Source organism: Pieris napi, chromosome 4, assembly GCF_905475465.1.
Source record: "Pieris napi chromosome 4, ilPieNapi1.2, whole genome shotgun sequence".
Lineage (NCBI taxonomy): Eukaryota > Metazoa > Arthropoda > Insecta > Lepidoptera > Pieridae > Pieris > Pieris napi.
In genome coordinates, this window is record NC_062237.1 from 5,424,669 (window position 1) to 5,436,881 (window position 12,213).

At 35.1% G+C, this 12,213-nt stretch overlaps 2 protein-coding genes across 4 annotated transcripts in view; both read left to right on the forward strand.

The window, feature by feature from the left end:
* Positions 1-207: 207 nt before the first annotated feature.
* On the forward strand, positions 208-6,899 carry LOC125049010 (DEAD-box ATP-dependent RNA helicase 20-like). 2 transcript variants are annotated; one of them, XM_047648004.1, is made up of 7 exons: positions 208-342; positions 450-548; positions 1,071-2,517; positions 2,596-2,824; positions 2,959-3,117; positions 3,208-3,684; positions 3,918-6,899. In XM_047648004.1, the coding sequence occupies exons 2-7, from the start codon at positions 514-516 to the stop codon at positions 4,046-4,048; spliced, it is 2,478 nt and encodes an 825-aa protein (XP_047503960.1). In that variant the 5' UTR covers positions 208-342; positions 450-513; the 3' UTR covers positions 4,049-6,899. The 2 variants fall into 2 exon arrangements, with proteins under 2 accessions (XP_047503960.1, XP_047503961.1); XM_047648005.1 differs by having other exon boundaries at positions 1,077-2,517.
* Positions 6,900-7,269: 370 nt separating this feature from the next.
* LOC125048607 (3-phosphoinositide-dependent protein kinase 1) overlaps positions 7,270-12,213 on the forward strand; it is a 42,124-nt gene continuing 37,180 nt past the window's right edge. Inside the window, exons 1-2 of one of the 2 annotated variants that reach the window (XM_047647357.1) lie at positions 7,270-7,463; positions 10,485-10,557. The gene's annotated coding sequence lies outside the window, so the exon portion shown is untranslated. The remainder of the gene's footprint in view (positions 7,464-10,484; positions 10,558-12,213) is intronic. The other variant, XM_047647358.1, reaches the window with a different exon arrangement.

Below are 12,213 nucleotides of genomic sequence, written 5' to 3' on the forward strand. Positions count from 1 at the left end.
ACGCACGTTAATATTCCTGTCTAATTCAAACCGTATTAGGATTTGCACTTATCCAATTCTAAGTGTGAATTAGGTGTTGACATATACTGCACTAAGGAATAGTATATTTTTTTGAATATTATAATAATACATTTTTTACTACAGCGGTAAAGACCGCTGTAGTAACTACGTTCTATATTCCGTTAATATTGGGTGTTGGTTACGAACTTACTTATTGCTAGCAACACTCATCCGACGACGGCCATATTATTTTCATTATCGAGTTGTTCGTTCGCCGGGTCTGCTAGGTGGATTCTGGTGAATGACACATTTATTTTATTTTTAAATTCTCTCGTTTGAGAGGTAAGTTAAAATATTATTCATAGCGGATTAACTAAGAATTAATACAAGTTACACAGTGTTAATATACGTTCCCAATCTAGATTTCGAAATTGTATGCTTCGTTACAGATACTTTCCATTCACACCACGTATACCACCTGTCCCGGGGTCGTAAAAACTTAAAGGATTCAAAATGCAGTACAACAGCTTTCACAATCAACACCCAATGTAAGTTTTGTTTAAATTACATATAATTTACGCTTCTTAAACCTATTAGGACATAGTAAACTAAGAAACTTAAATGCGGATACGGGCGGCCATTTTGTGAAATTCACTTCGTTCAGTTCACAGCTGATAATCATGGTATTTAGGTTCCATAGGTAGCTCTTCGTGTGTTTTTCTTAATTTTAAACAGTTAAATTGAATTTCTATAATAATAACTTTGTCTATGTGAAATAGCATGATAAATTTTTCATGCTTCTATCTACCATGCGCGGAATTATTGACCTTCACAATCGTCCATTGCGTAGGTAGGTAGCTATAAGCTAATATCCAGAATCGTTATTTATTTAAATACCTAGCCGCATAGAGGGCTAAGCTTTAAATCATAGGGTTTGGTTCTTTAGGGGGAGGCGCGAATTATGAGTTAAGTTCTGAATAACCAAATGCTAAACATGTACAATTCTGTAACTATAATTTTAGGATTAGAACATAATGTGTATTGCCAGTTTGAATATCATTGTCTAATAGTTTCAGGCCTCGGTTAGATCAGAATGAACAATTCGGTAAGATGCCTTATCTCAATCGAATGTACGAGTTTGGAGGACCTAAGAACTTTGCTCCTAGGAACAACATGGGCAACAAAAATTTTAGACCCAGAAATGATTTTAATGGAGTGAGACCAGATTTTAATGCTAACCGCAATGATGATTTTGGGGGGCCTAAGGAATATAGGCCAAGAAATAACTATAATAATCAAAACATGCAAAAGAAAAATGAGTATGATGGAGATAATGCTTCAGGCAGTAATAATATGCAATTTTATAATTCTAAAAATGATTTTGGGGGACCCAAACCAAGCTTCCAGAAGAATAACTTTGGACCTAAAAACTACAATAATCCAAATGGATCACCTACTAATGCCCAGCAGCAACAGTATATGCAAAAGAAAGCATATAACTCTAACACCAGTGGGCAAACACAAGACTTTAATGATCGTAAACTACAAAGTCGCAAAGCTAAACACCCAGGTGATGGGCTAGTTAAGCCTGTATGGGACATGGGGCAGCTTGAAGAAATTGAGAAGAATTTCTATAAACCTCATGCTAATGTAGATGCCCGTTCTGAAGAGGAAGTCCAACTATTTAGATCAACAAAAGAAATAACTGTTAGTGGTAATAATATACCTCGACCAAACCAAAAGTTTGATGAAGGTAATTTCCCTGACCACATTCTAAACACTATCAAAGAACAGGGTTATGAAGATCCTACTGGTATTCAGGCACAAGGATGGCCTATTGCTTTATCTGGTCGTGATATGGTTGGTATAGCATCTACTGGTTCAGGAAAAACCCTTGCTTATATGTTACCTGCTGCTGTTCACATTGTACATCAACAAAGGATCCAGAGAGGTGATGGTCCAATTGCCTTAATTCTGGCTCCGACAAGAGAATTAGCTCAGCAGATTCAATCTGTTGCTCAAGCTTACAGTGCACGTGGTTGCATAAGGAACACTTGTCTATTTGGTGGATCACCTAAAGGCCCACAAGCCAGAGACTTAGAAAGAGGTGTGGAAATTGTCATTGCCACTCCTGGTCGCCTTATTGACTTTTTGGAACGTGGAACCACAAACCTGCGCCGCTGCACATATTTAGTTTTGGATGAAGCTGACAGGATGTTGGATATGGGATTCGAGCCTCAAATCAGGAAAATTATTGAACAGATACGCCCTGACAGGCAAGTTTTGATGTGGTCTGCCACATGGCCTAAGGAAATCCAAGCCTTAGCCGAAGATTTCCTAACTGATTACATTAAAGTTAACATTGGCTCTCTAAACCTTTCTGCAAATAATAATATTAAACAAATTATTGAAGTATGTGAGGAACATGAGAAAGAAGCAAAACTAAGCAACCTTCTAAAAGAGATAGCCTCGGAGAAAGACAATAAGGTCATTGTTTTTGTTGAAACAAAAAAGAAAGTAAGTGTAATGTTTATGTAAAGTGTTATCAAGTCCTATGTATATAATATTTTTATTAATTAAAATATTTAATTTCAGGTTGACGATATTGCTCGTGCTGTTCGACGTAATGGGTACAAAGCTCTAGCTATTCATGGAGACAAATCTCAACCAGAGCGTGACGCAGTGCTTACGGAGTTCCGTAATGGTTCTACGACCATATTGATTGCTACCGACGTAGCTGCTCGCGGTTTAGATGTCGAAGATGTAAAATTCGTCGTCAATTTTGACTACCCTAACTCCTCTGAAGATTATATTCATAGAATCGGTAAGGGTTTCTGTGAACTTAACATTTAAATAGCTTTTGTTAAATACCTTAATAATACCTCAACCTAAAGGCAATCTTAATCACAGCAACATGTAATTTCAACCAAATGTTAATTTTATATATTTATTGATTAGGCCGCACGGGGCGATGCCAGCAGTCTGGTACAGCATACACTTACTTTACTAGTGGTGACGCTCGTCAAGCTCGTGCATTAGTTGGAGTCCTAAAAGAGACGGGACAAAACCCACCCACAAAGTTAAATGATATGGCTAGAAACAACAATAACAGCTCTGGTAAGATCCATTTATATATATTTATGACTATTTTATTTACTACTTGTCTTAGGAATTTAAGAGAAATAATATTGTTGAAAATTTCTACAGGGCGTAATCGTTGGCAGCAACGAAAAGAAAACAACAGTGGCTCTAGTTCACCGCGCCAAAAGAGTAACCAGTGGAATAATAAAATGGCCAGTGGTGGTAGTGATGATGGTCAAAACTCTATTCAAACCCACACATTCACTCAGCAACCACCGAGATTTTCCAACCAAACTCAAAACAACCAGGGCTATAGACAGAACAATTATCAAAAAACTGTACCCTTCCCGAGTCCTAATGTTTTTGATTCAATGGGCACATATCAAGGAGGTTACAATAATGGTTATCAAAATGCCTACAATAACCAAAATGGGTATGGTCAAAGGCCATACAATAATACACGTAATAATGGCCAACAATACCGCAACAATAATGCAGGAGGCAACAAATCCAGTGGATCAGGATCTTCATTTGGATCACCCCCACCTCACTATGCTCCTGCACATTACCCGCAGATGCATCCCCACCACCAGGAAATGCTAGGTATGTTTTAAACTTATAGTAATTATATATTTTAAATTGGTTTATAAGATGATTAAATAATTGTTTGAGTTGGTGACAATGTTAGCCTAGTTTATGAGGACATACGTTAGAACCCCAGCTGTACACCAATATATTTTATTTCCATGTGTGCAATAATTATAACTTGTTCAATATTGAATGAAAATATTGAGAAAAACTTGACAGAGTACACTAAGAGAGTTTTTGAATTGCAGGTGGCAAGTTCTACGGCGGCGGCGTGGGTGGTGGTGGGCCTTGCGGTTACCAGGCAGCGGTGGGAGGGGGCGTGCCCTACCCGCATCTGCCCCCCGGCCCGTTGTTATACGCAGCCCCCGTACAGCAGTAAACACTCTTACTAACAATTATTATTTAGTTTTTTAATTAAACAATGAGGATTCTGGTAACTTCATATTTCAAGGTTACATATTATAGTTTTGTATTAGGTATCTTAAGTTTCATATTTCTCAACTTTGCTCTTCATTGACTTAATACTTAGTTGGTTCGGAGCTCTATTGGGAAATGGGTTTTTTTCAAAGATCTGAAGTTGCAAATTCTGTTTTTCGAAAATGTTCTAACTGACAAAAGTAATGACGGTATAATCTCCACGAAAGTCATACTTGAATATTGAAAATAAATGTTTGTGAATCTTTCAGATCAATTTCAATTACTAATTATTCATAATAAGTGTGTTAGTTTAAGGGATTGTTGTTTGTTAGCCATTAATTTTAGATTCCATATTTAGCACAAAAACATTACCAAGTTTGTACTAAACCTTTAAATTTTTAAATCATTGCTTTCTTTACAATTAGTTAAAAGTTTGGATGATATGTATAATTGTTTGTATGGCTAACAAAAAACTTTCCATTGGTGGTTTTTAATGAGCAGAATGTCATTTCCACCATTTAGATGTAAATCACTATATCCACAGTTAAATTCGTCATTAAATTTGAATTATTGTAGTACATGTATTGTTAGTTCTTCTGGAAAGATTAGTTTTCAATATATGAATAATTAAATTTAATGATTGTGTTTGAATGTGGTAGTATTTAGAGTAGTCGGTGTCGGTACCCTCTATGTAACCGGGTGCCTTTCGTTTTAAATGTCTGTATGATGTACGAAATGCACGAAACATATAGAAGATGAGTGAAATTATAGGGAAGGTTTGCTAACGTCATAGTATCTGAATAATATTTTATATAAATTATTTAATTGTTAATGATGATCTTATTATCCAGTGAAAATGAGGGACAACTTAGAGTAAGAAATTTAAAATGCTTTTGATATTGCAGACAATCTGTATTGCCAGATAAAACATATTTCCTTTTTTTAATGTGATATTGTCACATTGGGTCAAGATTATTTTATATGAAATTAGATCTATTGAGTATTATGCCTAGAAGTATGGGTCTACGTCGAGTTGACATAGACATTAAGGTTTTGGATTTTTAAATTCCTCATTCAAAAGGTTAGAAATGTAAATACATGCATTTAACATAGGAAGATTAATATATTTTGATCTTTATAGATGACCGACAACAGCGGCTACATTCGTTTCTTAGAAAGATAAGTGGTTTCATTTCATCATATTGTTTTTCATTATTTTTGTAATTGTATCTCACATTTGTATCTAGTAGTTAATTGCTGGAAATTCTTTGTACGTAAAAGGGTTCTTAGAGCTAAAATGAGCGACGTCAATTGGTACAATACACAGCAGACACTTTCTGCAATGTTCCAGAGGCCCATTACTGTCCAAAGAGTAAAATAATCTGTGATATTTCATTACTGTAACCTATCGTTTTGTTGGTCAATTGTTAATACATAAGAACACTTCCTTAGTTCGGAAAGTGACAAAAATATATTTTTTTAACAATTTGAGCAAATTACACAAAAATTTGACTATAAAGCTTTCAAGTCATTCACAGATAATAAATAATATATGATAGGTGTAAGGTTTACTATTTTATTGTTATTCAGTTTAGTTTCACAATTTATCTAGAGGTGACAAAATTGTACCAGTTCAAAAGGGACGTAATAGTTATTATCCTAATCCCACTATAGACTACATCTCGAAGCAAAGCTATGTACGTTTAATGCACATGGGTAGTGGGGGAATTATGAGGGGTGAACACTATGTGGGCCTCGTATGGGTCATGTCGGATACGAGGTTTAATTTTATGTACATTATAAGAGAAAGACTGCATTGATAGAGTATAATTATGCATAATTTCATCTCAAAGATGATCCTTCTAGCCCTGTCCTGCTGTTAGTTTGTGGAAGCTGTTATACAAAGATAATTTATTGGAAATAGGGCGGTCGGGCTAGAGTAGATAGTGCGTATAATATCGGCAAGCGTGTCGTGTCGAGTACGGTCGCAGACTTGCAGGGAGCTCCTGTATTTATTATGTACAAAGTACTGACCCACCTCTACTAAACAACTGTGATAATAACACTAAGTAGCTTAACAGGCAATTTATATACTAGTTACGTCCAAGAGAAGGAATGACATCATATCTGACATATTGTATTGTGATAATAAATTTAATCAAAGACGCGTTTCAATACTCTCATCGCGTTATTGATAACTTTTCTCTAAATAAGACTGATTATGATTATTTCTATTTGAATATTTTATACTCGTTCCACTGACTGAGTGAAGATGTCTATTTATATTGGTAGTATCTCGTGCTGTGAGTTTTCCCTCAAATTTATTATTCACTATGTTGGATATGTGTCAAAATGTCTTTCTAAAAGGGTCACCAATTTGAATTTTAGGTATGATTTGGTTTCATAAGTAATCCCACTCTTTGTTGTGATGCTAAATATTACTTGTGTTATTTACATAGTGGCAGCGACAGAGTAACGTTACAAAATGATTTATTATTTGTTGTTAATTTGCAAAATTTTATTTATTCAACCAGAGTCGACTATTTCATAGGCATTTTGTAGTTGCTATACTAATAATTTATTTGGAAAGAAAACCATTTGACAAAAGTATAGATTTTTAAGTATGTGGCAATGCAGATCTTCATGAATTCTTAAAGAGTTTGAGACAAATTCAAACTTAAATGTTTGTATGAGAAATGGAGGGAGGATCCATACAAAACTGTCCCAAAGGGAGGTCTTCTGAATGTTTCTAAGAAGTGCATTTCTTCTATGTAATACAGTATTAAATTCCGATTAATAAATTGATGTAATTACGTTGGCATTTTATTATTTATATCCTGAGTTATTCACCTACAACACTCCAGTGATGAAAGTATTATTTTATTAATCCCAACATTCTAACAAATTCTTAGCTTTGATTGAAACTTGTTAAAATAATATCTACTAATTTAAGTAATAGAAACAGTTTCACTACTGTACTATTTAATCGCAATTCTTTAGCATTTCTACTTATGCCATCTATGATTTTAATACTAAACATTTTGCCCAATGTACACGCGACGAGTTCCTTCAGTCCGTTGGATTACCAACAGAGTTTCCAAAATCCTCAATAGATGTCGTTACGCGATCACGTCAACAGTCAAGCTTTCATATTATGGTTTTTTGACGTTTAGGTCTATGACTTGTGTCTGTCCGATAAGGTGATAAAACCTTTTTTTTAACTGTAAGATGTTATGTTACAAAAAATAAAGTATATTGTGATATTGTTTTCGAGTGACGTGAAGGAAATACTATTGTATTTAGTAAAATACATACATACTGTGAAAAATCCTGACAAAAACGAGGTCAACTTTTAAGGAAATCTCCAAATTGAATTGGTAATATGACTAAATCCTTACCACTAATAGTTAGTATATATCTTTCACTAATATGGCGTATCAGTTAGCGTTTTACTAAGTGTTATTGATTTCGTAAAATATTATCTCAGACATAACCAAACTTTCACAAAATTATACATATTACACGCAGACGGCCTTGAATCTAATCTTGCCAATGTCGATAGATACACATTTTATTATTTAAGAAAAAATAAAACATCTTGAGCTAAATGGTGAGTAAGGTGCTGAAGTTTACTTTCAGTAGGTTTCGAAGTCATTAGTAAAAGCTAAACAGTAAACAGTTGCCTAGATAGGTATATGTACCTACACATATTATGTAGTGGCTACAATAAAAAAAAAAGTAGTAGTCACCGTCCCCTTAACATCCTTTATCCATAATATGAGTCGTAACTGCTACAAATCGTAGATTTTTCTAACGAAAAAAGTGACAAAAGCTTGTTAATGCAAAGTCGTTGTACGTGGTGACAGATGTCTACATAGACAAATATGTGGGTTAGCTATGAGCAATACAACCAGAGCGTGAATCAGTTCTAGGACCTCTGCAATTTAAGAAAATGTATAAATGATTTATTCGATAATAAGATACAGTAAAAAAATATTTCTTCATACATTTTCTGAACCAAAATATGTATGCCAATTATTTGTAATTTGTATACATATATAAAACTACATAGGGTAAACGTGCCAGTTTAAGTCCAATTGGGGACATCGTAAATTTAAACGTCAACTAACTAAAATATAAATATATTTTTGACATATAATATAACTTTGTGGATGTACAACATAACTTTTTATCCCGGTAGATATATATGCCTTACTCTAGCTATTCTGAATATAAGAATCTTTTTGTTAAATACTTACGTTTCTATAAGATTATGAGACGCATTCGTTTTCGAAGCTATTTATAGTCATCGATGTCCGTAGAATCAAGGTAACAAATAGTATCATGACGTATAACGACTTTAAACGCGAAATGTTGATCAAGCCCCAACCCCCTTCCTAGTGGGAGTGCCATGCTGTTGCTTTCGGGCTTCAGCCAAATGGGCAGGCACGAACGGGGGAGTACCACTGTATCGCAGAAAACCAGTGTGAAGTGATGCAATAGGTTCATCTTATTGTACTCGCGTTTCGTGCGGTGAGTGCGACTCCCGAAGGCCAACCTCCCTCCTCACAGTAGACTTTACCAATGTTAGGGGGCTTAATTCTAAACTCAACGCGGTTCACTTTCATCTAAAAACTGTGAAGCCGTCCTTATTATTCCTTATCGAAACTCAGATATCCTTCCCGACTGATACTTCCTACCCCTCCTACCCGGAGTACAAATTGGAACATTCATTTGGGCCGTGGGTGTGAATTTGCGTGTACATCAGGGAGGATGTCTGTTCTCTTCGTCTCTTCTCGGGACGCTTGAAGGAACGGACCTATCTAGCCTCTGGTTGCGCGTAGACTGCGATGACCATCCACGATTCTACACGTACCTGTATTGATCGTTTGGAAATGCCAAAACTGACCGCTGATGAGCTATTATCTTTCCGCTAAAAAAACACCCTTTGTCGCTACTCCTCTTTTACGAAGACACTCTTCTTAAAGCCACAGCCAGTATCGGATTACTTGGCGTTGACATATCGAATGACGTTCAGTTTCGCGGTCATTTGGAGGGAAAGGCTAAATTACCCTCTAAAAAGCTTGGTGTGCTCAGCAAAGCAAGGCGGTACTTTACCCCGGACCACCGCTTGCAATTGTATAAAGCGCAAATTCGGCCCCACATGGAGTACTGTTCTCACCTCTGGGCGGGAACAGCCCCTCCATCCACTTGACCGTATTCAACGAAGAGCTGTTCGAATCGTCGACGACCAATCCCTCTCCGAGCGGCTTGAACCCTTGGCGTTGCGTTAAGATGTGGGGTCACTCTGCATCTTCTACAGCATTTACCATGGAGAGTGTTCAGATGAGTTGTTCTTATTAATACCTATATAAGCTGGGTTTTATCATCGGATGTCGAGGTAGAATACGAAATTCCACCCGTATCACCTCGACGTCCGTTGTTTCACATCTGAGCGTTTTTTAAGGCAGTTTTTGCCGCGCACCACCACTATGTGAAAGCAGCTGCCCACTGAAGTATTTCCGAACCAATTCGACTTAGGGTCCTTCAAAAAAAGAGCGTACCCATTCTTAAAAGGCCGGCAACGCACTCGCGAAGCCCTCTGGCATTCAGAGTGTCCATGTGCGGCTGTAGCACTTAACATTAGGTGAGCTTGCTGCTCGTTTGTACCCTGTTCTTTTTAAAAAATTTAAGTGGTCGGTAAATTGGCGCGTTCACCCTACGTTTATATCGTAATAGATAGTTGAAATGTTTTCGATGTCACCTTAGGTACGTCCTAGGGTAAGTTTAATAGAAAGTTTTAAGTATATTAAAGCCGTTGGTTTTATACGGGAGTAATACGCGTTAATTCCCGACTCTGAATCTAAATTTTTGTTACGGTAAGGTTTAGTAATTAATACTTGTGGCCCAATGTAAATAGAGAGCAGTGTTGGCCTAGTCTTTATCGTACGACTCATCTCAGCTTAAGAAAAATATCGTAAGGAAGAGCATGTAATAAACCCAAAACATCCACGGCGTATCATGCTATTAGAAAAAAACAAACGACCACGAAACAGATACAGAGTCGAGGCACAGACCCAAATCTATAAGGTTTTTAAAGGTTACGCATTCGTAGTTATTGCTCTAATGACACAACTATAGAAGTATTTTAGAATCATATATCAATTACTTTTATAATATACATTATGCTCTTGTCATGTGTGAATAACTTGTGATGGACGATATTCGTTTTGAAAAACGTAATATTGGTTTTTGTGCAGTTTTTTTAACTTTTTCAAGTAAATCTATAGAATGTCAGTTGCAAGATATACATATACCCCATTAAATGATGTATTTTGAGTGTTTTTTTAGACTTTAATTCTTTTTATTTAGAAATGTTAACATATGCGTTATTTTAGGTTAACAGAGTACGAGTCGTGGCAGCATGTCATCAAGTAGGTGAAGGTGTTTGAGATCCTGATACAATTTCAGGTAAGAATTAATACAATTATTCATGATTTTTTTATATGGGTTAGGAATTCATACTTTTCAAACGAGTTAACAACAATTTGGGTAAGATGTCGACACTTAGCAATACTGTGGCTTCCATATTTCAAAAACAGATAAGATTTTACTCAATACGTTTGTTACTGAGAGCCTTTTTATCCGTTCTATACAGCTACGACTCTTAATAAGATATTGAAAAGATGTGAATTATTTGAAATAGTTATTGTTTTTGTTGATACAACAATTTAAATTGAAAACACAAGAGAACCTTTGATGTATTATTAAAATTATCTTCAATCTGTCTTTGTCCAACTTTTAACTGTGTAATAATCTTTATTCTTTAAAGTATTTTTTTGTTTTATCATTATAAAGTGCTATGTGGTGTATTAATATTCCACAGTCAAAAACGTCTGTCTATGTGAGTTGGATAAATAGTTGTTAATAATTAGGTTAAATCACAGTTTTCTACAATCATGACCAGAACTTATTTATAAAAATGATTTAAAAATCGACTTCTATGCTCCTAAAGATAGTGAGAATAGTGACGTATCTGACAAATAGTAAACTTTACAGGGCAGCCATTTCAAAATAATATAACCATTTTAGTTTTTGTCATAACTATCTTAATTCATATTCTGTTATTATGAAGATTGGCATTCAAGCAAACAAAAGGGGTTTTTTTGAAACAAAATAAAAATAATATGATTAAATTACTTAGTTTTCTAGAAAAATCACATGTTTCTATCAAAGCCGTCACTTTACCGACTGATTAATTTGAAATTTAAAGCTCATAGAATTTTTATTGTGTAGACGTAATATTTAGGCAATGTAGTATCCAAATATGATAAAAAGTGGATTTTGGATTTTTTTCAAATCCGACATTGTTCTACGATCATGACGATATTAGTTATTAATATTAGGTTTGATATTTAAGTCGGAAGATCAATTTTATCACTATCATATTCCTGTCACGAATAAAGTTCTATTTATTTATCATTAGCTTTATTCTAGAATTATTTGTTCAAGTTAATTTATAGTCCAAACCGGATACGTCGTACGTGAGACATTTCCTTTGTAAAGAGAAACTAGTAACAACCTTCGGCATGTACCATGTGTTTACAAACAAAACAACGTGACCGAGGTTGTAACTGCTTGTCATCCATAATTGCATTCAATGCGAGGCCGATACTCTATGGCTTCATGATGTAAACATGTAAAATTTATCATAAAATGTATTTTTAGATTTTCCATTGTTTATGATACTCATGCGCGTTGAAATAATATTTGCAACTCGGTGAAAGAATACGTTTAATATTTACCTTTAAATAGAAACTAAAAGAAGTAATCAAATTAAATTGTGTAAATAAAAATACTATGTTTATGATTAAAAAAAAAAAAGTAATAAAACAATATTGAAATGGTAACAGGCTAGCTAAATCTTTTCTAGTTTTTTTTTATATACCAGGGAACAGGCAGGAGGCTCAGTTGATGTAAGGTGATACCGGCGCCCATGAACACTATGCCAGAGGGCTTATGAGGCGCAATATATTATTTGTGAGGCGCAAATGCGTTGCCGGCCTTTTAAATTTAGAAAAGTTGTCAACGTTGATATGTCAAATATATCAACAATATACCTAAATG

Bases quoted from the DNA above. Each gene is read 5' to 3' on its own strand.
- LOC125049010 (XM_047648004.1), top strand. From the start codon at position 514: ATGCAGTACAACAGCTTTCACAATCAACACCCAAT. The intron at 3,118-3,207 runs GTAAGATCCATT...AAATTTCTACAG, and splicing joins AAACAACAATAACAGCTCTG to GGCGTAATCGTTGGCAGCAA. The intron at 3,685-3,917 runs GTATGTTTTAAA...TTTGAATTGCAG, and splicing joins CCACCACCAGGAAATGCTAG to GTGGCAAGTTCTACGGCGGC.